This window comes from Chelonia mydas, chromosome 1 (genome assembly GCF_015237465.2).
Source record: "Chelonia mydas isolate rCheMyd1 chromosome 1, rCheMyd1.pri.v2, whole genome shotgun sequence".
NCBI classification, from domain to species: Eukaryota; Metazoa; Chordata; order Testudines; family Cheloniidae; genus Chelonia; species Chelonia mydas.
In genome coordinates, this window is record NC_057849.1 from 229,643,562 (window position 1) to 229,669,884 (window position 26,323).

At 42.5% G+C, this 26,323-nt stretch overlaps 1 protein-coding gene across 1 annotated transcript in view; it reads right to left on the reverse strand.

Annotated features, from left to right (window-relative positions):
• Nucleotides 1–39: 39 nt before the first annotated feature.
• GYS2 (glycogen synthase 2) overlaps nucleotides 40–26,323 on the reverse strand; it is a 69,720-nt gene continuing 43,436 nt past the window's right edge. Inside the window, exons 8-16 of the mRNA XM_037889743.2 lie at nucleotides 22,745–22,851; nucleotides 16,637–16,696; nucleotides 15,479–15,557; nucleotides 14,402–14,515; nucleotides 10,654–10,780; nucleotides 8,492–8,587; nucleotides 6,938–7,101; nucleotides 5,499–5,579; nucleotides 40–1,108 (exon numbers count right to left, since the gene is read on the reverse strand). Coding sequence (XP_037745671.1) covers nucleotides 893–1,108; nucleotides 5,499–5,579; nucleotides 6,938–7,101; nucleotides 8,492–8,587; nucleotides 10,654–10,780; nucleotides 14,402–14,515; nucleotides 15,479–15,557; nucleotides 16,637–16,696; nucleotides 22,745–22,851 — 1,044 coding nt within the window. The 3' untranslated portion in view covers nucleotides 40–892. The remainder of the gene's footprint in view (nucleotides 1,109–5,498; nucleotides 5,580–6,937; nucleotides 7,102–8,491; nucleotides 8,588–10,653; nucleotides 10,781–14,401; nucleotides 14,516–15,478; nucleotides 15,558–16,636; nucleotides 16,697–22,744; nucleotides 22,852–26,323) is intronic.

Sequence of the window (26,323 nt, forward strand, 5' to 3'; positions counted from 1 at the left end):
TTTAAAATTTAGATTTTTGAAAACACTGTAATCCCATCACAATGTGGCATGTGGATTTATTCACAGAGGCAAGGAATCATTTTCAGGAATTTTATAGCTTGCTTGAGCCAAATCACATTAATTTTTCTCCCCAAACTTCATCAGCAAACCTCAGCGGAGAGAGTAAAAATGCAGTAAGACAGAGCATTCAAAAGAAACCAGAAAAAAGTGGGCTGTTTTTTGTGGCTCTAGACAACTCCATCAGATGACTTCATCTGAAAATGCAAATGCCCACGGAGTAACACCAGATAATTTTCCCACAAGCAGCACCAAGAGATTTCTGTGCACTTTAAAAACATTCGGAAAATGATGCAGATTTAGAATAGGAGAAACAGCAGAAGAAAAACAAACCATTTTCTTTTCAACATTTTTTTTTTTTTTTTTAACCCTGCCAAGGTTTTCCCAGGTAACGAGTTCTTCAAAATGTTCCAGTTCAGGGCTCAAAGGTGGTGTCTGTTTGCAAGGGGAGAGAGAGAGATGGGAGTAGGGTATTCATTTGGAATGACTATAATGGACCTGTCTTCATGGATTACAGCTAAATTCAAATAATTACACAGACAAAAATCTGATCTACGGGATGTGTGATCTAGCTGGAGCTATCACACAGAGCTTGTCACATTCTCTAGGTTAAATAAGCTTTGAAAAATCTCGTCTTCTACCTTCAAGGTAGAGAGGAGAATTACCATTTACTTGTAAGGAAAAATATAATTAGGTTTTCAAATAGTTTAACCAAAGTAATGTCTGTTTAAGATTCCCTAACCACACTGTACTGCCCTTAACACAGAGATTGACTAGCCTACACTTGGATGCTCTTTAGTGGATGAAGACCATGTTGCGGTGACAGCAAAGGAATTCAGTTCCTATATTCTCCATACTGCTTTTTCTTTCCTTGTGGCAGTGCTCCGAGGGAAAAAGGTGACTTTATGTTTTGCCTGTCTCTTTCGGCCTCTTTATCCTCATCGTATCTTTCATCCTCATCTTCATCCTCGCTATGATGAGGACTGGAATGCTGAGAGACAGAAGGCGATGGTGGTACTGATGAAGGCCTGGGGTACCTGAAACCTTCCGTCTGCCAGAGACATAAGCAACAAATAAACATTACACCAGCACAGCTAGTTTAGTTACACAGAGTGACGATAAGTCAATATATCCAGAGGGCCAAGGCAAAGATGATGTACAAGTAGGGCCCTACCAAATTCATGGTCCATTTTGGTTAATTTCATGGTCATAAGATTTTAAAAATAGTAAATTTCATGATTTCAACTATTTAAAAATGAAATTTCACAGTGTTGTAATTGTACAGGTCCTGACCCAAAAAAGGAGTTGGGGAGGGTGGTCACAAGGTTATTGTAGGGGGTACTGCTACCCTTACTTCTGTGCTGCTGCTGGCGGTGGTGCTGACTTCAGAGCTGGGCAGCTGGAGAGCGGCAGCTGCTGGCCGGCAGCCCAGCTCTGAAGGCAGAGCCCGCCGCCATCAGCAGCGCAGAAGTAAGGCTGGCAATATCATACTATGCCACCCTTACTTCTGCGCTGCTGCCTGCAGAGCTGGGCCCTCAGTCAGCAGCCACCACTCTCCCACCACTCAGCTCTGAAGGCAGCAGCGTAGCAGTAAGGGTGGCATGGCATGGCATTGCCACCCTTACTTACTGCTGCTGGCGGGGCGCTGCCTTGAGAGCTGGGCACCTGGCCAACAGCCGCTACTGTCTGGATGCTCAGCTCTGAAGGCAGCACAAAAGTAAGGGTGGCAATAACGTGACCCCCCCCCCAACAAGATAATCTTGTGACCGCCGCCCCCGCAACTCTTTTTTGAGTCAGAACCCCCAATTTGAGAAATGCTAGTCTCCCCCGTGAAAATCTGTATAGTGTAGGGTAAAAGTACACAAAGGACCAGATTTCATGGTCTGCGACGTGTTTTTCATCGCTGTGAGTGTGGTAGGTCCCTGTGTATAAGGTAATGAAGGCTACACTTGCCCCATACACCAAACTTAGACTCCCTTCGGTCTATTTACTGCCTGTGTGATAGGGAGTCAAAGTTGATGCAACTTACACGGAGGAGCCATATGAAAACTAAGTGAAGTGGGATGGAGGTGTTCCCCATCTGCTGTGTAGCCTACATAAGGGCCAGGCAGAATTCTGAAGAGTGCAGGGTCTGTCCTTTTCCTTCCCCTCTGGGGCCCAGCACACCCTAGCACTCTCAGCCCTGGCCTGCAGAACCATACTGATGCAGCAGGGGGAGTAAGCTGCAGCCCGTAAGGAGTATAGCAATGGTGTGCTCCCCTATCTTGACAAGTAGCTCGTGGAGGCATCCTGGGGCTCTCTCTCTGCAGCAGTGCAATTTGTTTTATCCCCAGGCCATGCCTGTCAGGCATGATCTAGCCCAGGCACCTGCGAATTTTAAATAAAATTTTAACAGGAAAAGTCCATATTCTTCATGGCAATACAGAGCTGCATGTTTTAAAATGGAGTGATGTGGGAAAACAAAAGAAGCATCTGTAAATTAAGAGTTCTGCTCATTTTCCATCTGGTAACTCAGAATGGCCAAAATTCCCCCAAATCTACATACAGTTCGTCAAACCCTACAAAAAATAAAATTCAGTTTCAAACGGATTAAAGATCATTCAAAAAGTGAAGCCTTTGTCAGGCCTCTGTTTTCACACTTGGAGTTGTGCCTGTATTTCACTGCAAGTTCACTTTGGTTCATGCAGGTACTTTCAGGCACCCCTAAGGTACTTAGCTGCTCACATAACACTATTTGCACCCCACAAAGCAGAGTCTAGCTTTTTGAAAAGTTAACCCTTGGTGTGAAAAGTTTCGCCCTAAGAGGAATATTTTTAGTAGTTAAAAATAAGGATTGTATGCAAAATACCCTTCTCAGCTTTAAGTACAGGAACTCCTCACTTAAAGTCGTCCTGGTTAACGTTGTCACGTTGCTGATCAATGGGGGAACATGCTCGCTTAAAGTTGTGCAATGCTCCCTTCTAACGCCGCGTGCTTTATCCTCTGCTTGGAGGAAGAGCAGCCCATTGCAGCTGGCTGGTGGGGACTTGGAACCAGGGTGGACTGGCAGCCCCTCTACCAGCTCCCCCCTCCCTGAAGTTCCCTGTGCGGCAGCCACCCAGCAGGCTACCAATTGCTGGCAGTTCAGCCGTCCCTCCCTCCACTGCCATGTGCTGCTCCTGCCCTCTGCCTTGGAGCTGCTCCCAGGAGCCTCCTGCTTGCTGTGCAAGGGAGGGGAGAAGAGAGGGCTAATGTCAGGGTGTCCCCCTCCCCTCTACTCCTGCCCCCCGCTTACCCCATCTCCATATAGAGCAGGGGGAGGACAGGACAGGGTTCAGGATGGAAGGAGCTTGCTGGCCACAGCTGCTGTCTCAACTTCTTGATCTTTTTAAAGGCAATGTACTTAGATTAACACGGCTGTTACTCTGAAACCTGTACTTAGAATGGTGTCAGCGTACTTAAAGGGGCAATGCGCAATTCTCTCTCTCTCCCACACAAAGGGTGTGCGTCTCTGTCTGCCATGCAGTCCCCCCTCCCTCCATTCGTGCTGCCTTGTAGAGTGTGAGGCTGCATTAACAACAATGTGTTAACCCTTGAGGGCTCAGCCAAGTGCTAGTTCATCATTTAGCAGGAAGGCATTCCCTGGGAAATATCCCACCCTCTAACTTCACCACCTCAACCAAGCTTTACAATCATCATTGCTGTGTACTGTATTAAATTGTTTGTTTAAAACTTATACTGTGTGTGTGTGTGTGTGTGTGTGTGTGTGTGTGTGTGTGTGTGTATAAATACAGTTTTTTGTCTGGTGAAAATTTTTTTCCTGGAACCTAGCCTCCCCTATTTACATTAATTCTTATGGGGAAATTTGATTTGCTTAACATCATTTTGCTTAAAGTCGCATTTTTCAGGAACGTAACTACAACGTTAAGTGAGGAGTTACTGTATTATAATCTGACATCTGAGACCTTATAGCCAATCTACAGAAAACTACCTTTTGAATAAGATATGGTACAACCTTCAACTCCCCGTATCTTTGGAGGAGTTCAAGGCTGGTTTTGCACACATGGCTAAATTATTATAACACCAAGGCCATATCATAAATCAGCTCTAACATCTTATTGCAATCTAGGTTTCCGAAGTCTTCTGTCATGCTCTTTAACTCTTAATAGTCTGGAAGGAGTTCTAAAATAGTATTAATCCAGCTCCCTAATATGCATGTTAATTTCAAAACACTGAATTTAACTCCCCCTGCAGCAGCTATAAAATGTAGCAAAATGCAAAACAATGAAGTAGATCAATATTCTAATTTTTTATGAGGTAATTGGTCTCAGAAGTGTCTTCTGTCTTTCCCTTTAAAATTCCCCCGCGTTTCATAAACCTTTATTATTAATAGAGATTGACTGAAATCTAAATTTTCGGTCCAAAACCAAAATACGTGGTCCAAGCCCATCTATTGTGAGGTGCCAACACTAACCTTACCCCTAACCTTAACCAACTCTCATCAACTTCAAGATTCTCAAAACTTCCAGGATAAATTTTCCATTTACACTAAGTAAACTGGTTAGTGGAATTACTGGATTTACATTAGTGCAACAGCTTGAAAAATCCCTCTCAGATATCAATATGAGGGATAGAATCGAACCCCCTAACCTGAATACTCCTGAACGTAGGTGCGTATGAGCTGAAATAAAACTTCAGTCTGAACTTTCCTAAATTTTTGAGTGTTCACAATTGCCAACCCAGATCCAAATCCGGATCAAGGGTTTTGGTTTGGGCCCCCATCACTAGCTGTTATTTTTAAAAAATGAATTGCCATATGAAGTGCCTTGATTAGGTTTTAAATAACCTGGCTCCTAAATTTAGAACTGAGCATAATGCCTCCCCAAATGGGGGCCATATATATGCAGTATGCTACAAAAGTAGATTGAATGTGTGGCTTTACTCCATCCTCAGCCTTCCCCTCCTGTGAACTATTCAGACTATTCCTGCCAGAAGTACAAATAATTTGCATGAGAATATGCAGAGAGGCTGGGTCAGGGCGTATATGTGCATCAATTTGCAGACCCTGCCTCCTTGCCCCTAGACCCTTTTCCAGAATGCCCCTTCAAAGCTCCTGTTGCAGAGGGCCTGCAAAGCAGCCTTCCTATGGGTTTTATGGGGAGCAAAAATAGAAATTATCAGTTTCTACCAAACAGGCCAGATCTCCAGCTGGCCTAAATTGGCATAGTTCCATCAAAGTTAATGTGCACCAGCTGAGAATCTGGCCCCACATTCTAGTTCATGGGGTTTTCTACTGGGCATCCATACACTCTATCAGAATTTGGTAAAACTTAACTGTAATAAAGTATATTGAGTTCTTTACGCTCTTAGGTTAAACCAAACATTGTTCATCTGTCCTCTCTTTTTCTCTCTCAAAACAGTAATTAAATGCAGACAAAAATCACCTATAAGGATAGACATACCTTTGGTGGAGCATTTGGTTCCATCTCAAATTTATCTGGGAAAGTTCTGCTCAGAGCCAGGTGCCTGGCATGCATGTAGTACTGCAATAGAAAACAGAGGTCTACATGTGCAAAAACCCAATGAAGACTTGGGCACATTTAGGCAGTGAGAGGGAAAGTAACACTATTGTCTTCTCAAAGAAGACACTGACAAAAGATTGAATGAATCTTTAACTGAGGCTAACCCAGTTTGGATGGCCCTTGTGAAACTCTGGACACATTGCACTGAAGTAATGATCAAATCCTGAGAGATTTATACTGGAGTAACTGGGCAGAATCTGCTTCTTTGGCTTCAGTGAAGATACTCCTTAATCTCACAAAAGTGAGATAGAATGGACTAGGGCACCCACTTCAGCCAGTCTAGTTTTCTGGTGGGGGTGGGGTGATTCTTTTATCCCTAAAAATATAGCACAGGTTTCTTTCCTGAGTGGAAATATTTATTTATTTATTTATTTCTGCTCATGAATGTAATATTGTAACACAGTACATACAGTACACATGTTAAAACTGACTCATCCTTCAAAATGAAGACATTGTAAGGAGAATAGATTTGTGACTGACATGGTTTTGCAAATTCAAAAAACCAGTCTGACAATTTTGCAGTACTTCAAACTCCATGAGGTTTGCACAAGAGCCCACACTGAAATGAGAGTTTACTGTGACAGGCTGTGATCCTGTAATAGGATCCACATGGACATAAGGTCCTCCCAGACGGATCCCAATGCAGGATAAGGCACATAGTAATTAAAGCAGTGGTACATTTTACTCATCTCTTCACCTGTGGACTTTAGAATACGGATATACCTCCCCCTGGCTAATGTGTGGTATTGCATCATTCTCTGTAGTAGGCTATGGGTGTTATTTGGCTTTCACAGCACAGTCCTGATTTGGGAATGGTGCAGAATCCCAATGGTATTTTAGGCAGGTAGGTAATAGGTGGGATTTTCAAAAATGCCTAGGTGACTTGGGAGCACAAATCTAATTGAAAGTCAATTACACTTTTGCGCTGAAATCACTTGGGTGCAACGCCCATCCAATGCCTCTCAAGGTCAAGCGATGCTGCTGCACCATCCCTGAAAATGGTATAATGCCCACTCTCCATTGTCCAGTTTGGAGAGGCTCATGCTGCCAGTGGCACTAGCCTTGTGCAGTCTTTGTGCTTGGGAGCATAAGGACCACATTGTGTTTGGCTCCTTCTTGAAACAAGCAGATCAAGGTGATTCCTCAGCTTGGGAATAAGTGGGTACTTGAGCACATGCTTAACTGTAAGTTAAAAGGGAGACTTCCCTGAATTGGGGCCTTGGTGCTAATGATGACAGATTTTATCCCCAATAACCATTGTGGTGGATGTGTGTTTGGGCCAACGGCTTGTTATATACCCACTAAACACATTCATATACCCTTCCTAAATATCTCCAATCCAGTAGGTCTGAGAGCCTCTCAGTTCGATTTCTCTGGATGATCCTCTGACGCCGTGACTGCTGGCAAAATCCATACAAGAACTGAGTCAGCTGGTTACATGACTCATCAGGAGAGCGGTACCTCCTGTCAACTATGTAAATGCCTGAGGACAAAAACAAAGTTGCAGCTGAACAGGTATGGAAGCGAGCTTTTGACCTTTTAAATTTAATTTCTATCTTTCTTTACACATAATCTTTTAAATATAACAGGTTGTTTTTTAATAAGTGGAGCAAGGAGTGACAAGTGTTTCCATTCTAACAGGTCATTTCAGCAGCTGGTGAGAAATGCTTTTGATTTTTTACCTTTCAGGCTGAAATTTAGCAGATCTGTTCTCAGCTCAGGACAGCTTTTATTGTTTTAAAGTCTGTGCAAAAATGGTGCAAGTGCTTTTGTGTGGTAAAAAAAATTCACTTTTCCATTATAAAAAAAATTGCTACCTTTTTTGAATACCTATGGTGGCTCAGTGGTGTGCGGTAGTGGTGTGAAATTTGGCAGACAAGAGATAGTCCCTATGACACAGGCTGTCTTCTCTGCAAAAGATGGTGTGTTTTTACATTGAGACAGCTAACTTGAGTTAGCTATCTCAATGTAAAATCCTAGTGGAGACAAGGCACAGGTAATGATTACCTCAGTGTTGCTAGTCAAGGTCGACACTTTATCCAGCATCTGTGGTTGAACATGACTCACAACAATGGGTAAAACTATAGTGCTTTGTCGCTACTAGGATTTTACAGGCAGACAGCTATCTCCACGGAAATACCTATTTTTGCAGTAAAGCCATAGACACGCATGTACTTTTTGGAAGTTTGGTGAAAATTGGTTGTGATCCATGAGAGTTATAAGGATTTGCAAATAGGCCTTTGCTCATGCACATCAAATTCTGTAATGCAGTATCTTTATGATGTGCCAACATCTTGTTCTTTTTCAACCTCCTTCTTTGAAGATTCGGGGCTATGGGACAGATCTTAAGGTATTTAGGCACCTATCTCAGATTGATTTCAAGGATGTGGGCCTTGATTCTCATTTATATTAAGGCCCCATTACATCATAAAATTGCTTTAAAGGGGCATTATTGTAAATAATCTCAGTTTGGTTTAGTCAAGTTATCCTCTCTCTTTCATGGACTCCACAAACCGTTGCTGCTATCCCAGTAAATCCATCACGGAGTCTTAAAGCAGAGGCAGATTTCCACCACTCCCTTAGAAAGACTAATATATAGTCTAATTGGAAGGGATTGAAGGAAGGAGATAGTTGAGTTGGAAGAAGGGCTAACGAGCTAGCTGGGTTAAAAAAAGACAGGACAGAGAAGAACTGGAAAGGTTTTGGATAAACACCTAAACTTTCAATTCAAACCAAATAGCTGAACTTTGGGGTTTGTCCATCAATGATCTTTATTCAGCAAGGAGAGAAAGTGCAATATGCACAGTCACAAAACAACTGGTTAGTTGGGTTCCGAAATGGGATGAGTTTTGAAGCACTGTTAACAAGCTCACCATAAGCAGCTGGGTCAGCTACATGCTCCTGCATGAAACAGCCAAATCCAGAGAGGTTTGTGGTCACACTGGGAATGCCCATCACAGTGCATTCAGCTACCGAAAGAGACATAAAAAGAGATTTCATGTCAATGTGCTTGGCTAGGTTTCATCTTGAGTGGATAGAAACAAAAAATAGAATGATGTAAAGCCCTGTCAGTGCCAGAGCTGGTCAGAAGATTTCAATGAAAAGCCATCATGATTTTTGCCCCCGCTGCCATTCAATCAGAAAAGTTCAAAGAAAGTGACATTTTGATGAGAAATGGAAATTTGTTTCCCATTTTTTTTTGCAAGCACTTATTTCTATTTTCCAGCTAGCTCCAATGAATACCCTCTGTGAGCCCAGTGTTCACATGTGGGAGCCTAAATGCAATGTCCAGACCCTTCCTTTGGCTTTGAAATTGGCACCTGCTGTGTGCACATGCTCATTTCATGTACATATTTGCAAATCTAACTGCCCAAATGCAGGACTTCGGCCTCAGAATTAATCTCCCATATTTGTAAACTGGGTTCTGTATCTTAGGTCACAGGGAGAAAAATCATAAAAATATGATTTCAAAGCAATTCTATCTAATTATTTTTCCAATTATACAGTAGCTGCAGCGCAAATTGTGCTATAAATCATAAATATGATATCAAATTGTGTTCCCCTTTTATTACTATTAGTGATAATAAATAAATAAATAAATAAAATAATTCTTATTATTATGTATTGAGCACCAACAGGTTCTTCCGTAAAGGAAGGCATGTTCCCTGTACAAAGCAGCATACAGTTTAAATCAGACATGTTAGATCTAACACTTAAAATGCCATTAGAAAAACCTATATGACAATAGGACTGATATCAGATATAGAATTTAGGATTAGGATGAAACTAAAAATCCATCAAGGGTCTGTTTTTATTCTTGGGAGATACATATGGGTAACCCATTAGGATAAGCAGAACTACTTCCTCAAACTGAGTACCAGCCAAACTTTTCTGTGTTAAGCTAATCTAAAGTCTAACATCAAAATCTTCCCCAGCTCTCACAATTTTTTCCCCCCGTATCCTGGTTTGGGCCGGGACAAGAGGAGAAAGTGCTGAAATACAGCCAGATAATTGTGACCCTGTTGGAACAGAAAACAGGAAGTATTAAACATTGTCTGAGAAAGCTTGAGCTTGTGAGATTTCTACTCAGATGCATTGGCTAACTACAGATATGCTTCAGATAAGCACCCAAACTAAGGGAGATATTTTCAAAGGCACAAATGGAAGTTAGGCACTTAGCCCTAGATCCTCAAAGATATTTGGGCACAATGGGAGTTAGGCACCAAAATATCTTAGAGCATCTGGGCCCTAATTCCTAGGTTGAAAACCTGACTGCCACTGCGCCTTTAAATCTCTCACCTTAATCCTATGAGGCTTATCTGTTACTACTTGTAAGTTGTCGTCTTCATTTTTGCCACTTCCCTATTCGTGGTTGGCCATTTTTATAGCCTTCTTCCAAAACTCTTGATCATATGCCAGGCTGTCATGAAAATTGGTCTCTGTGAGCTCCACCGATGTCCAGTGCATGTACTGAGTCCTTGGTCTCTATTGCTACTTTTAAGTGTTCATGGTAAATACCAACAGAAATATCCAGCAGACTGTGAAAATATTATGACCAGATAGTGTAAATGTGCATCACACCATTGAAATCAATGCAGTTATGTCAAATTACACCAGCTGAGGGCATTTTGGGTTGTGTCTATTTTCTTGCCTCATTAGTGCAATATATACTTTCCTCCAAATCTCTTTTTTTAAGGGTGGATTCTTGGTGTTACGGCATACAAAATGGATTTGTCTTCTGATGCTACAGCAGACAGAAAGGTTACATGTGATTGTGGGAAAGTCAGGGTCCAAAGCAGGGACAATGCTGGGTGGTTTTCGGTCAATGGAGCAATGCCAATTTACACCAGCTAAAAATCTGATCTAAGAACTCTGCCATCAGCAGAAGCTTTGTAACAGAGAGGAAACAGAGTCAAAAGCATTCTTACATCAATACAGTAGAAACTGAATGGCAAGCTACTCCATCTTTTTAAATGCCCCGAGTGGTAAAATGCATATTAAAATTCTGACAACAGTCAACCTAAAGATTGCTTACCTGGAGTATAACCCCAAGGCTCATAGTATGAGGGAAACACCCCCAAATGGCAGCCTCTGACAAAATCTTCATAGTCCATGGGTAATAATGGACTTGTTGAAGACAGGAACTCTGGGTGTAATATCACCTAGATATTCAAAACTTAAATTAGAGCCGCAAGAAAAATAAAATCAGTATTTTTAATTATATAAGAGATCAAGCAGTTAGTGCCTTCAGCTCTAGCCTAACCCTAGAAATCTGGACATTGCCTTCTGTGTCCCTCCCTAATTCTATTTGTACAAAGCCCAGTTTGATAACATTCATAATTTTATTAAACAGTAATAAGTCACCAGGACCAGATGGTATTCACCTAAGAGTTCTGAAGGAACTCAAATGTGAAATTGCAGAACTATTAACTGTAGTCTGTAACCTATTATTTAAATCAGCTTCTGTACCAAATGACTGGAGGATAGCTAATGTGGCACCAATTTTTTAAAAGGGCTCCAGAGGTGATCCTGGCAATTACAGGCCGGTAAGCCGGACTTCAGTACTGGTCAAACTGTTTGAAACTATAGTAAAGAACAAAATTGTCAGACACATAGATGAACATAATTTGTTGGGGAACAGTTAACATGGTTTTTGTAAAGGGAAATCATGCCTCACCAATCTATTAGAATTCTTTGAGGGGGTCAACAAGCATGTGGACAAGGGGGAATCCAGTGGATATAGTGTACTTAGATTTTCAGAAAGCCTTTGACAAGGTCCCTCAACAAAGGCTCTTACGCAAAGTAAGCTGTCATGGGATAAGAGGGAAGATCCTCTCATGGACTGGTAACTGGTTAAAAGATAGGAAACAAAGGGTAGGAATAAATGGTCAGTTTTCAGAATGGAGAGAGGTCAATAGTGGTATCCCCCCAAGGATCTGTACTGGGGCCAGTCCTATTCAACGTATTCATAAATGATCTGGAAAAAGGGATAAACAGTGAGGTGGCAAAATTTGCAGATGATACAAAATTGCTCAAGATAATTAAGTGCCAAGCAGACCGTGAAGAGCTTCAAAAGGATCTCTCAAAACTGGTTGACTGGGCAACAAAATGGCAGATGAAATTCAATGTTGATAAGTGCAAAGTAATGCACATTGGAAAACATAATCTCAACTGTACATATAAAATGATGGGGTCTAAATTGGCTGTTGCCACTCAAGAAAGATCTTGGAGTCATTGTGGATAGTTCTCTGAAAACATCCACACAGTGTGCAGCGGCAGTCAAAAAAGCGAACAGAATGTTGGGAATCATTAAGAAAGGGATAGATAATAAGTAAGGCTAAAATTTTGTCACAGTTATTTTTAGGAAAAGTCGTGGACAGGTCATGGGCAATAAATAAAAATTCACAGAGCCCGCAACCTGTCTGTGGCTTTTGCTGCTGTGGCTCCATGGTTTCCCGCCACCACTGTGGTGGCTGGGAGCTGTGGGGTTCATACTCTGCTCGGGGCAGCTGGAAGCTGCAGGGGACCCCCCTCTGCACACCGCAGCTGTAAGATGCAGGGTGACCATATTTCCCACAGAGAAAACGGGACACCTCCAGCCACTCGCCCAAGATGTTCCCCTTTCCCCCCCACCCTGTGTGAGGCTGTCGCCTATCCCTGGAACGCTGAGGAGAGCCTCCTCAGGAGTCAGTCACCTGTCACTGGACCCTTGCAGGGGACCCTGCCGCTGCTGTCGCCTGTTGCTGGAACCCTGCCAGGGCCCCGCTGGCTGCCAGCTAGAGTCCAGCAGTCCCTGGGGCTGAAGCAGAGAATGTCAGGGAGGTCTCTGGAAGTCACGGATTCCGTGACCTCTGTGACATAAATGTAGCCTTAATAATAAGGCAGAAAATATCATATTGCCTCTATATAAATCCATGGTACACCCACATCTTGAATACTGTGTGCAGATGTGGTCGCCGCATCTCAAAAAAGATATATTGGACTTGGAAAAGCTTCAGAAAAGGGCAACAAAAATCATTAGGGGTATGGAACGGCTTCCGTATGAGGGGAGATTAATAAGACTGGGACTTTTCAGCTTGAAAAGAGATGACGAAGGGGGGGTATGATAGAGGTCTATAAAATCGTGACTGGTGTGGAGAAAGTAAATAAGGAAGTGTTATTTACTCCTTCTCATAACACAAGAACTAGGGGTCACCAAATTAAATTAATAGGCAGCAGGTTTAAAAGAAACAAAAGGAAGTATTTCTTCACACAACGCACAGTCAACCTGTGGAACTTCTTGTCAGAGGATGTTATGAAGGCCAAGACTATAAGAGGGTTCAAAAAAGAACTAGATAAGTTCATGGAGGATAGGTCCATCAATGGCTATTAGCCAGAATGGACAGGGATGGTGTCCCTAGACTCTGTTTGCCAGAAGCTGGGTATGGGCGACAGGGAATGGATCATTTGATGATTACCTCTTCTGTTCATTCCCTCTGGGGCACCTGGCATTGGCCACTGTCAGAAGACAGGATACGGACTAGATGGACCTTTGGTCTGACCCAGTATGGCCACTATTATGTTCACCCCTCTACATACATGGTACCTTTTCTTTTATAATCTCTTCATATAAACCTATTGTGGAAATATTGTTGACATCTAAAACTAATCTTCAGATGGTTCATTGGTGACATCATCCCCTCTTTTTAATAAGAAAAACAACATAATTGAACATTATGGGTTAGGGCAGGGGTGGCTAAACTGTGGCTTGTGAGCCACATGTGGCTCTTTTACCACTAAAATGCAGCTTGTGAAGCCCCCCACACCTCCCCCCAATTCTCCACTTACCAGGCTGGGGAGGGAGGGGGAAGGTGGAGAAGCTTGGGACCTCTACCTTGCAGCGGGATGGTGGGGTAGGGGCTTCTGCCCAGCAGGGAGGGGAGTCTTAGGGGTTCAGATCTGTGGGGTGTTCCTGCTGGGGCTCAGGGCTTCAGCAGGAGTGGGCCTGAAGCCCCAAACCCCATCAGGCACCTCCCACAGGGCTGAAGCCCTGAGCCCCAGCCCCCGGTAGGTGTGCCTTGACTCTCGACTTCTGAAGATTGTTGTATGCGGCTCGGAGGACCAGTAAGTTTGGCCATCCCTGAGTTAGGGTACGGCATTTAGCCACAGCCCGCAGTCGGGTGTGGTACCTAGGTACACTACCCCAAAGGGGATCTTACAAGGAGACACAATCCCTCTCTGAGCCACATAACACTAAAGGTGACTATGTAAGCCACATCACCCACTTTGGGAACCCTGCCCAGAAGTGTGGGCAGAACGAGACATTTGGAGTACGGGCTCAACCTTTACTGGGCTTGCCTACCATAAATATACGGGGTTCATGTTCATTGCAAGGGTTGGAAGATGCTGTTTTCCTCTCTTTATAATATGGCCTGTTATTAGATTTGAGTAAACAACACATAAAGGTTTACTGGGCTGCAGGCCCATCAGGTGAAATCCCAGCCTCAAAGAAGTCAATGGAAATTTAGCCATTGATTTCAATGGGGCCAGGATTTTAAAAATTGTGTCTAGAATGTTTTAACAACAGCTATACCACTCCTAACATTAAATGCCTAACTTGAAATTCTGTGGGTAATAAGCAGGTGATGGTGTCTGTAAAAAGTGACTGGCTGTTGCTATTCAAAGAGGTGTTGGGTATTTTGTTCCACACATCTCTAGTAAGAATAACCACACTTCCTCCAACAGTAACTAATTAGGATGAGGTAGTTTAATGAAATTCCATTACGAAAAAAAAGAGATTTTACCTTAACTCTGTCTGTGCGGTTATTGAAGAGTCCAATGCGCCGGATGGTATTGAGGATCGGGTCATTGGAATCATCGATCATGTTGTGGGTGGTCACTGGAGGTAGAGACTGTCGCTAGATCAGAATAAAGGCAAACTTTGACCAAGGCATGAAAAACTGCTGGCAAAGAATCCATTAACATAGAGTCTTAGGGTGAAATCCCAGCCCCATTGAAGTCAATGGGAGTTTTGCCATTGATTTCATTAGGACTAGGGTTTCACCCTTTGAATTTAAGGCCAGAAAGGATCATTGTGATAATTTAGTCCAACCTACTGCATAACAAGTGCCATAGGATTTTACCTGATAATTCTTTAATCTAGCCCAGTAAATTCTGCTTGTAATAGACAGTATCTTTTACAAAGACACCCATTTTGATTTAAAGATTGTAAGTGATGGAGAATCACCCACACCCCAAGGTAAGGTGTTTTAATGGTTAATTATCCCCACAGTTAAAAATGGAAGAGTCCAGGAATCAAGAAGGGATGGAAATAAAGCAAGGGCTGAGATGTAGTATGACGAGGAATTGTGAAGAATTTGAATTTACTACTAAAAGGAGAGGACCAAGGAGTTCAGGGAAATACATCAGGTGATGGGAGTGCTCTTGTGCTACCAAAAGTAGCTAGGATGGTTTGATACTAATTCTTAAAAAGAAACACAGAGAGAATGGAAAAAACACAGAGTTTAAAAAATTGACTGTATGAGAAACGTACATGATGGAAAATGATTCTCCAATTCATACATATCCCTGTTCACGATACATGACCCTTATATATGACCATGTTTATCTTTTCCATCCAATAACTGTGTAAGTAATAAGAAAAGACGGACTTTTGGCACCTTAGAGACTAACAAATTTATTTGAGCATAAGCTTTCGTGAGCAACAGCTCACTTCATCGGAGCTGTAGCTCACGAAAGCTTATGCTCAAATAAATTTGTTAGTCTCTAAGGTACCACAAGTCCTCCTTTTCTTTTTGCGGATACAGACTAACACGGCTGCTACTCTGAAACCTGTGTAAGTAATGACTATTTTCTCTGACCTGAGTTGAAAAGATGGCTCTTTTCATAATGGTTACATCATCCCGGTCAAGGATCTTGTTCAAATCTGGAATTTCTCCCCTGCAAAGGCAATACAGACAGGGTATATCGCCAAATGGCTTGTCATCATTTTTTTCAGAAATTATGATTAAGAGTTTGCGTTAAAGTTACACAGAGAAGATGAAGAAACTCAAATAGAGCTGATCCAAAATTCACTGAAGTCAACAGGCATCTTTCCAGCTTCTTCAATCAGCTTTGAATCAGGTCTTTATAGAGTTTTTTCCTGTTTTCTCTATATTGTATCCACATGACTATCCTGTCCTCTTTCTCCCCTCACAGCTTTGCTGCAATTCCCCCTTAGATGTATTTGGAATATTTGAAAAAGAAAACAAGTCACAAAACCTGTCATGAACTTTTATTTCTATATTTTTGTCAAAATTTCATTTTCATTTTAAAAAAAATCCAATCAGCTCTATAGCTGAAACCAAACAGGGCAAAAAAGTGTTTAAAAAATTGTGTCCATTTTTGATAGACATTTTATTTTTGTTGTTTTTTCCAACCCAATCTTTTGCATTTGGGATCATATAGATCTTCCAACTCAGGCTAAGCTCTCTTTGAAATCAATGAGAGTATGACCTGATAAAGGAGTACAGAGACTTTCTTCCTTTTTACTATAAGCAAAGTTTCAGCATATCGGAGTTCCACTGTATTTTATCTACCTAAGCTACTTATATGGCCCCATTACCATAATACCCCACAATCCTTAATGTATTTATCCTCACAACACCACAGTGAGGTAGGGAAATACTACTATCCCCGTTTTTTAAATGGGGAACTGGGACAGACAGACAAAGGATAACATTTTCATAAGCACCTAAGTGACTTAGGAGCCTGCATCCCATTCATTCTCACTGAGACTTAGGTTCTTAAATGTTTAAGTCACCTTTGAAAATGTTACCCTAAGTGACTTACCCAAGCTCACACAGGAAGTCTATTGTGAAGCAGGGACTTGAACATGGATCTCCTAAATCCCTAATTACACGATTTGTTCCTATCTCTTCCCAATTCTTTTCTTACATCCATAATACACATATATAAACAACACAGGTGATACAGCTGGCTCCTCTGCAATATCAACACAAAGTGACCTACATACTCACTTCAGTAGTGCATCGTAGAGTTTCTTTCCAAATTTTTCTTTCACACATTGTGCGGTGTCCCTAGTAAATAAATATGGAAAATGGGACATGTCAGGGGGAGGGCCAGAACACACAGTGCTCCTGCTGGTGCTCTAACTTATGCAGGGGGACCCAGGATCAGGGGAAGCAGAAAGGGAGCTAAGGCACCTTCCCCAGTTCTCAGCCATACTGACTGTGATTTCAGCACAGCTGAGGATATGACCCACAGAGATTTGCCCAAGGCCAAAAACAAAGTCAGTGGTAAAAGCAGGACTAGAAATTGGTAGTGCTTGCTTCCCAATCCCTTGCTCTGACAAACAGACATCACTAATGTCTCTGATACAGAAAAACAGCACCGCAATGTCTTGGGTGGAAAAAAGCAGTGAAATGCGACACTTTTCAAAGATGAGAGGTTTTAAATTTAACCTAACCGAGGGGGGAAAAGAGAGAGAGAGAGAGAGAGAGAGAGAGAAGAAATAGGTTTGTTTTAAAATTCCCACTCGCAAGAGCCTTCAAAAACAAGGAATAGGACAAACTGTAGATAAGTCGCAAGCTGTTCCTCCTGATAAATTGGTTTGAAAACCAGATAACCTCTTGGCAAACCTAGGCCAAGTTGAAAACTCATAATAAAATCTGCTCCAGACAATATTTACGTCATTTAACATTTTGTTGTAGCCTGTGGCGGATTAATGATTTTGCCGCCCCTAGGCCCTGAAATAATTGCCACCCCCCAGGAGCTCGCGGCCCCCCCACCGCAGCTCGCCTCCGCCTCCTCCCATGAGCGCGCTGCCGGGTCCTGCTTCTCCCTGCTAGTGCTTGTGCGCAAAACAGCTTCGCAAAGGAGGGGGACGAAGGGGGAACGCGGCGCACTCAGGAGAGGAGGCAGGGCCAGGGCAGGGATTTGGGGAAGGGGACCAATAGGGGCAGGGAGGGGCGGGGCAGGGCCGGGGGCAGAGGCCGCGAACCGGCGCCGGGGGAAGCAGCCTCTGGCTGCTATTATAAATTTGCCGCCCCTGCAAATTTGCCACCCTAGGCCTAGGCCTTGTCGGCATAGGTGTTAGTACGCCACTGGTTGTAGCCCTTTTGCACACCAGTGAAAAGCTCCTTTAAGGACAAGTTGCAGTTAGCAAATCCAGCCACTAGATGGCATTTCACAGAACATAAAGTACAGCTAAATGCACTGCACTCAAAAAACAGCAAAGGTAGTGTAAAGTCATAAAATACTTCAATGGGACTTTTCCTGCCTTTTTGCTTTTTGAGTATTAGCGATGAGCCTGAGGCAAAAAAATATTATTGGAACACCCTGAACCTTGGAAAAATTGGATTCCAGCTCCCAGCTGTTGGTTGCCTCCTGGGTTACAGTGGCTAGACTCTATACCCCACCAACACAAATCATAAAATGCAAGGCAATAAGTAAGTCATTCACACCTCTTCTAATCCCCACTAAATAGCTCCCCTTGTCAGCCCCAACCACCTCCCTTCCACACGTACATATTTGCACCTTCACTCTGAATAACCAGCCACTACCTCACAACCCCTTCTACCTTTAATGGTTCTGAGCAAGCTTTTCAAAGATGTTCATGGGAGTTGGGTGCATAGTTGCTCTTTTCTGCATTTGGAAATTCCCCCCTAGATGTTTGTGTGCTCTGATAGTTAGGGTGTAGTGGTACCTAACTGCAAAACCTTAACAGTGACCTCAGAAGCTTTAAGGCAAAATAACTCCCCAAACACATGGAATGTGTGACAGACAGATGTGCTGATTACAGCTGGGCAAATTATTTTTTGGCACATGGGAAATTAGCTGAAAAATGCATTTTTGGGTCACAAACTATTCATGAATTTGGACTGAATTGGGATTGAATTCAGCAAATAGTTTAAAAAAAAATCCAATTTTGTTTTGAAATGAAAGAAAAAAGTTAAAATTGGTCGGCCATTTCAGAATTAAATGTTTTGACTTTTTGTTTTGAACTGTCATTTTGTTAGCAAATTAAGTTTTTTTTAACAAAGGTGAAAAACACCCCCAAATGACCCCAAACAAATTAAAAAAAACAAAACCAAAAACAGTTTAAGTGAGAACAAAACTTTTTTTTTCTAAAAATACAGATTTTGTTTGTTTAATTCTCCAAACTGAAAAATCGATGATTTACTCAGCTCTAGTGCTTATCTATTGATATAAATGATATAAAAACATCTGAAGTCACTTAAAGTTGTGTGATCAATACAAGTGTGCTGAGGCTGAGGTATGAAAAAGGAGCACTGGATTGTGTTACTGACAGTGCAGTAGGCAGTATGAAGGTGGAAAGGAATACGGAAGTCTTTTTCCTTAACGTACTTCCCTGCTTTTAAAATTATAGGTGGATGCGGCATACCCTGCCACAGTCTTAACTGGCAGTAAATGCAGTTTGTGTGCGCTATTAATATAGAGTTAGGGTGGTTTTGACAAATTACACTGTGCATGGTTCTGTTTATGCTTTGTATTGGTGTGTACAACTTAGCACTTGCCTCTCCTGGTGATATTTATACGAGGTTGGCTACACCAGTGCAAATCTCCAGCATATAGATTCATAGATTCCACAGCCAGAAGGGACCACTGAGATCATCCAGTCTGACTCGCTGTATAGCACAGGCCACAGAACTTCCCTCAACTAATTCCTAGAGCAGATCTTTTAAAAATACATCCACTCTTGATTTAAAAATGGTCAGGGATGGAGAATCCACGGTGACTGTGGGTAAATGGTTCCGATGGTTAATTACTCTCACCATTAAAAAATTTACACCTTATTTCCAGTCTGAATTTGTCTAGCTTCAACTCTCAGCCATTGGACTGGATTATATTTTTCTTTGTTAGACTGAAGAGTCCATTATTAAATATTTGTTCCCATGTAGATACTTTTAGACTGTAATCACGTCACCTCTTAACCAACATGGATGTGCTGCACCAGTTTTAAACCAGGGGAACTGTATTGGTGCAAGCCTCGTATTACAGCAATGTAATGTGTCTGCAATGAGGATTTGCATCAGTGTAGCTACATCAGTACAAATATCCTCAGTACAGACAGGGTTGGTGTCAGACTGCCCATGCTTACTGTGAGGTATGTTTTTCTGCAGTGCAGTAAATATATAAAATGTATGTTGCTTGTGACCATTCAGAATTATACCGTCTTTAGAAGATAGAGTTGAAGTTTGGTTGATGGATTTAGTGTATGGGTGCTGGGTGGCATTGGTGGTCTGTGCTATACAGGAGGTCAGACTCGAGGATCTGGTGGGCCCTTCTGGCCTTAAGCTCTATGACTCTATGAAGTGACAACCTGGTGTTCCTGGTCATCATCATATTTATGGCAGGATTTAGAATGACACGTTTTCTCTATTTCATTCATTTTTACTATCACTCATTGTTACTAATGTTTATTTTTCATGTGTATAAATTAAATCTTTTTAAGAATGAAAACTATTTTTAACCATTTAAACGTGGAATGGGGCTATGGGGTGTACATGGAAGAGTGGGAAGGGCATCAAGCCAGGGAAGCTGCAGGGGCATTGGGGCCAAGGGTGTAGGAAGGGAATCTGTGCCAATCTGAACAGCAGGGGTCAGAGATTCAGCAGAGAGTTCCACTGACCAGCACTGTTCTCCAGCCCCCATGCCAACATCTATGCCTTCCCCACATATTTTCCCCCTTCATGTCCATTCTACCCCTCATCCAGGCCCCACCCCACATTCCCTGGAAGGTCTTGATCCTTCCTAGTGAGAGTCCCTGTTAGTCTGCTCACCTCTGGTCCATCAAACTGGGGTGACCTTCCGGCAAGCCACACAGGGTTAACCAGAAATGGCAGTTCTGCTTCTGAGTCAACTCAATCTGTGTGACCCCATCTCTCTGACCCTGTTTCAGAAGTGTCCTAGCCCCGAGCATGTGGGTGAGAGACATTTGGGAGTCATTGTGAATGTGTTCCCTTAGCTAGAGGAAGGCAAAAGAGTAAGTCTGGCAGGAAACATTGCAAAAGGGGAGCTTTGAGCAGTTTTTCCTCTTACAAAAGTTAGTAAATTAAAAAAAAATTACATGGAAAATCCAATGGCTTCCTGCAGAGTTATTGTGCTAAATTTGGAGGCTGAATTAAATCAAAGTGTGAAAAAGAGGGGATTTATTTCTGATTTAAGTGTGAATCTCAATGCAGCCTTGACTATGGAGTTTCTTTTGCTTCCACCCTATCAGTGGGCAGAGCCAAGTCTGATTGCCACTCTTAATGTTCGGAAGAGTCTAGATGTGAAGTTTGTTATTTACTCTGTCTGTAAAATGAGCTGAACCAAACCCTTGGATCTGAACACCACTGAACATTGCAGAACACTGGATTCTGATCTGAACTTTGCAGCGTGGGGTCATTTCTAATGAATATTTGAGATGAACGGGGAGAAAACAAAGGGAGGTGCGTGAGGAAAGCTAAATAAGGCTCCACCTGGATTCATGCCACAAGCTGCCTCTGAAACTCATTCAAATAGGATAGGCTGCTTATTTCACAGCACAGGAAGATGGGGCTTTATATCCCAGATCAGCCAACTTCTATCCCCTGATTACTGCCAACCTCTTTTGGCATTTAATCTCCATGGCATCCATGATATCAGCTAGTGTTACAAGGTAATGCTGATGGCAGGTCCTTTTATCCAGCAGCTTAAGATGATGATTACTACAGTACTACATATGATTGCTCAAAGGCTGTTTAAAGCTCGAGTATGTGGGAGCAGTGCTCTACATACTCTGATATAGCATGTCTTGAGGAACAATGCACTCTATAGGGTTTTAGCTTGCTGAGCTGAGGTAGATAGGATCAATTTAACCTGAGTTGCACTGGAAAATCAGGGACCACATACTGTAGCTACAACAGGCTCTTCCGTTCATCCCAGCCAAGCCCCAGTGTTTTCCCTTTGTATGTTTCTCTTAATTTAAAAACTTTGCCTTTTCATTTTTTCTGAGAAACACAAAAGAGGTCAAAATGCTTATTGTAAACATGGCTGCTTCTCACAGAGCACAAAGTGTCCTACATCTGACCTTGAGAGAAATCCTGGCCTCACTGAAGTCAATGGACAAACTCACATTGGCTTCAAGGGGGCCAGGATTTCACTGCTACAGTGTTTCTAGGCACAGGACTGATGCTTTGGGGAAGCAGTTCTTGTGAAAAACTATAGGTACAGCTCCCAGGAAGTTTCACGTATTCTTTTAAGAGGGCAATAACCTTCCATTTAATAAAGCATGGCGTCTTTGAGGCAACTGGTTTTAGAGGGATGACTAGAGAGAATGTGTGTTGGATGCCCTTGATAAAGGTACTCCTATGTGAAAACTGTGGCAGATGAACAAATCTGATCTGAGTTTTCTCTCTGATTTTTCTCTAGTTCTCTATGGCAACTACTAGATCAGTTCAGTGATCCCAAGGATACTACTTCTGTTACTATTGTGCATTTCTAGAGTATGAACCATTCAAGGATCTCAAAATAATTTACTAATATTAATCAACTGAGCCACCAAATAACCCTTTGAGACATTTAATAACAATACTAGTACACATTTCTTATATAGTGCCTTTCATCCACAGATCTCAGAGTCCTTTAGAAAGGTGGGAAGTATCAACACCATTTTACAAATGGGGAAATTGAGTCAGAGAGGTTAAATGTCCAAGAGTGTTGCTAGAGATCAAAGGCAGGATGTGGTCCAAAGTGAGTATCAGGATCAGACAAAAGACCCAGGGCTTGATTCTCCACTGTCAACACCTGGTGCTGTCATTTACACCCATATCAAGTGAGTGCAAAATGCAAACCTTCTGATTGGAATGCTAGTATTTAAACATTCACTTTACATGGGGTAAAAATGGTGACAAGGGCAAAGCTATTGAGCATCAGGTTCCTTGTTAATAAACTAGAAAAAGGAAGGGGAAATACTTGCCCTAATTTATTATCCTTATCTCCCTCTTCCCCACAAATGGACTCAGGTTACTTACTATCTTGCATTTAGCCAGAGGAAAAGTAATGAGCCTTATTCTCCACCAAAGCCATTCACTTATCCCTTCAATTCACCATTCAAGAGCAGTAATGAGAATGGTGATTACCAGAGTTGCTTTCGTACTGCCTGGCCTTTCAGTGTTTCCACATTGAAATTGTTCGTCTTTGCTGGCATGATGAAGAACACTACGACTGTAACATCACTTCTGTGAACCTAAACAGAGGAAAGATGGAGGGAAAACTTGCAATTAAACAAGAAACCATTATGCAGAAACTAACAGAGATTCCAGACAATACAGAAACTTTGTCCACACTGGGAATTAGCCATAGCAGATGGTCAGCAGAACCCATCAAATTTTAACTAGTTCTTCAAAAAGGCCCTGATCCTGCAATGAGGTCTGTGGGGATGGACCCTGCCTTCAGTGGGGCTCTGTGCAAGTGAAGGAGTGTGCTCAAACATTGCTCATTGGACTGGAGCTAAAAGGGGTTACCAGGAAAGTCAAATACATTACTGAAGATCTACACTGTTATTTTTTACTCTTACACAAAGATTTCAAAAGATGTAGATGTAAAGCCAAACTGCAAAGATAAAAATCATACACAGTATTTAAAACCATAATATTAAATTACTGTGATAAAAGCTAAGATGATTTAAACTGAAAGAATTGTTTAAAATCAAATGCAGTTTTTATCATTTGTCCCATTACTTTGCACATTGCGTTTCAATCAGCTCGATGGGTGTATCCCCAGCAGGCATGCAGCTAGCATAATTTTCTCCTACATGTCTCCCAGGGCTTGTTGCAGCCAGCAGAAACTGCATGCCGTGGAGAATCTGGGCCTTTGTTTATAGTTGGTTTTTCTTGCTGGTTCTCTCTCCTGCCTTAGCACAATGATGTTTTTGCTTGTTTGTTTGGTTTTTGGCCTGGGGGGAGGGGGACGGGGAGAAATGCAAAGCTCCACGGAAATATTGACATAGAATAGAAACCCATTTTTAAAAATTTTAATTTATAAGCATGTTTATTAACATTAGGAGTTGTAAAAATGTTTCATTTAATTGCAGCACATCTAATTATGAGCCTAATATATCTGACAGCTCCCTTTATGGAGTTACTGGCACCCTCTAGAAAATTTTGAAAGATGTTTAGAAAGAATATGTATTAGAAAAGGACATGAACCAAAACCTGGGATGCAAGCATCTTGGACTTCAGGGAAGTTTGCTTCTGTATCCTGAAGACATAGTCAACAGATGTACATCCCTTGCCACTAGAATGGGCCACAGTGCTTTCTCTTGGTGTAGCTGAGGAGGGTCTGTTCCACTATCCCAATCCATTAGCCACCTAAGAGATGAACTACGTTACAGCTGCTGGAGTGGTCCCAAAAGGGCTGCTCAAATGGCTGGAGCACTGCACTACCAGCTTTTTCCCCTCTGATCCCCAGCTTCTGTCCTATCTACCTGTGTACCAGAGGCATTGGGGCTGGCAAGTGGTATAAAACAAGCCAGCTTTATGCCAGATATGGTTTCTCCCATGCAGGGGAAAAGGCCACATCAGCCCTCTTTAGGGCAGATACAAGGTCCCTTTGTGCCATGACCTTAGCTGTTAATAAAATATACATTGAAATGTTGGAGAGCAAGGATCTGTCCCAACCAAGCTTTCAAACCATCACCAAAATGGTTCTGTAAAATATTTACAAATATTTTCATCAGATGCCACATATATGTAGAGATTGGACACGCCATTTGAGAAGCATGTGAAGGGAAGCATTCCTAGATTCACAAATAGCACAGATAGCTTGCTGCTCCCAATTGGATTATCCTCAGCAATAATTGCAGACCGGATGTTCTCCATGATTCTTGTCAGCCACACTTTTTGTTAATGTCAACATTAATTAGATACAATAATAGAACTGTGCAATGCATCACCTAAGCAATTCTTTCTCCTCTTCATTATGCAAGACATTAGCTGTAAACAGCATTAGCAAACCTTAGCTGGGTGAACGCCGCTAAAACATGGCTAATGTTATATCGCATTTAACCACCAGTATAAGGTGACTTGTTGTGTTGAACAGATCAAATACTTCCATTCAGTCCACTGATTTCAATGGCATAGAAACATAGGACTGGGTCACTGAGTCCAGGCCCAGCTATTGCAGGAAACCTGCCCCGTCATAAGTTAATGGATGATGGCAGTAGAGCAACTGTAGTGGAAAAGATTCTTCTGTGATCCCATGACTCTAGAAGCTTGGGCTTTAAGAAAAACACCAAATATCACGAGACTCATGATAAAGTTCTGAGAGTTGGCAACACTGCAATGGAGTAAGATAGCAAGCATGCCTCCCAATATTTCTCTATGGTTCAAAGGAACAAAAATGAAAATCTGGTGGATACTCAGGGCGAATCACTGAACTGCTACTAAATACACTCTGTGCAGAGCACAGGGCAGCACTGCAGGGGCACAGAAGCTGCAGGGGATGGAGTGACGCAGGTAGGAGCACAAAGGCACAAACAGTAGCTGTATACCCCCCACGAAGTCACTGTTGAGTGACAGAGCTGTTTGTCGGTCTCACAAAAGGAATCAATTTAAAAGTCAATTGGGTCTTCTATTTTTGCCAGTCTGCCGTACCTAGGGTTTATTGTTATTCTGGAAGTTTCTTTAGCATCGAGATTGTAGCGTCCCAGAGATGTGGAAAGTTCTGCTTGAGCTGGCGGTGGGGACCACATTTTCCTGCTGTGCCTGCGTGAAGATGCAAAGCCTCCACAGGCCTTCTAACAATAACACAGTCTCAATACAAGGGAAAGTCTCTGAGAATGAACTTAAACTCCCCCCCCCAAAAAGCCTAATGGAGTGAGGGGGCTAAACTGGAAACTAGATGAAATTCATTCCCCAGTTTGCAGGCAGGCTTAGGGGCTGGAAGAGCAATCTCTGCCCCTTGAACCCTCTCTGCAGGACTTGGTGGCTATTGGATGCAGATAAGATCTCCCTTGGCCTGTTCCAACAGCTGCTCCCAATAGACCCATGTGGAACAAGTGCAGATGGCCACAGTGAACAGAGGGGTACAGATGCTCCCTGATACAACCTTCCCCTGTCACTTCAACACAGGGATTTCATGGTGTGGAGATTCTTGCATATGATCTACACACTTGGGTGAATGTCACACTGAGAGAGAGAGAGAGAGAGAGAGAGAGAGAGAGAGAGAGAGAGAGAGAGAGAGAGAGAGAGAGAGAGAGAGAGAGAGAGAGAGAGAGAGAGAGAGAGAGAGAGAGAGAGAGAGAGAGAGAGAGAGAGAGAGAGAGAGAGAGAGAGAGAGAGAGAGAGAGAGAGAGAGAGAGAGAGAGAGAGAGAGAGAGAGAGAGAGAGAGAGAGAGAGAGAGAGAGAGAGAGAGAGAGAGAGAGAGAGAGAGAGAGAGAGAGAGAGAGAGAGAGAGAGAGAGAGAGAGAGAGAGAGAGAGAGAGAGAGAGAGAGAGAGAGAGAGAGAGAGAGAGAGAGAGAGAGAGAGAGAGAGAGAGAGAGAGAGAGAGAGAGAGAGAGAGAGAGAGAGAGAGAGAGAGAGAGAGAGAGAGAGAGAGAGAGAGAGAGAGAGAGAGAGAGAGAGAGAGAGAGAGAGAGAGCGCGAGCACGCACGCATTTAAATTATCTGCAGCCACACTATTGTCTGCCAAAAGCAAAATAATACATTTGATTTCTAT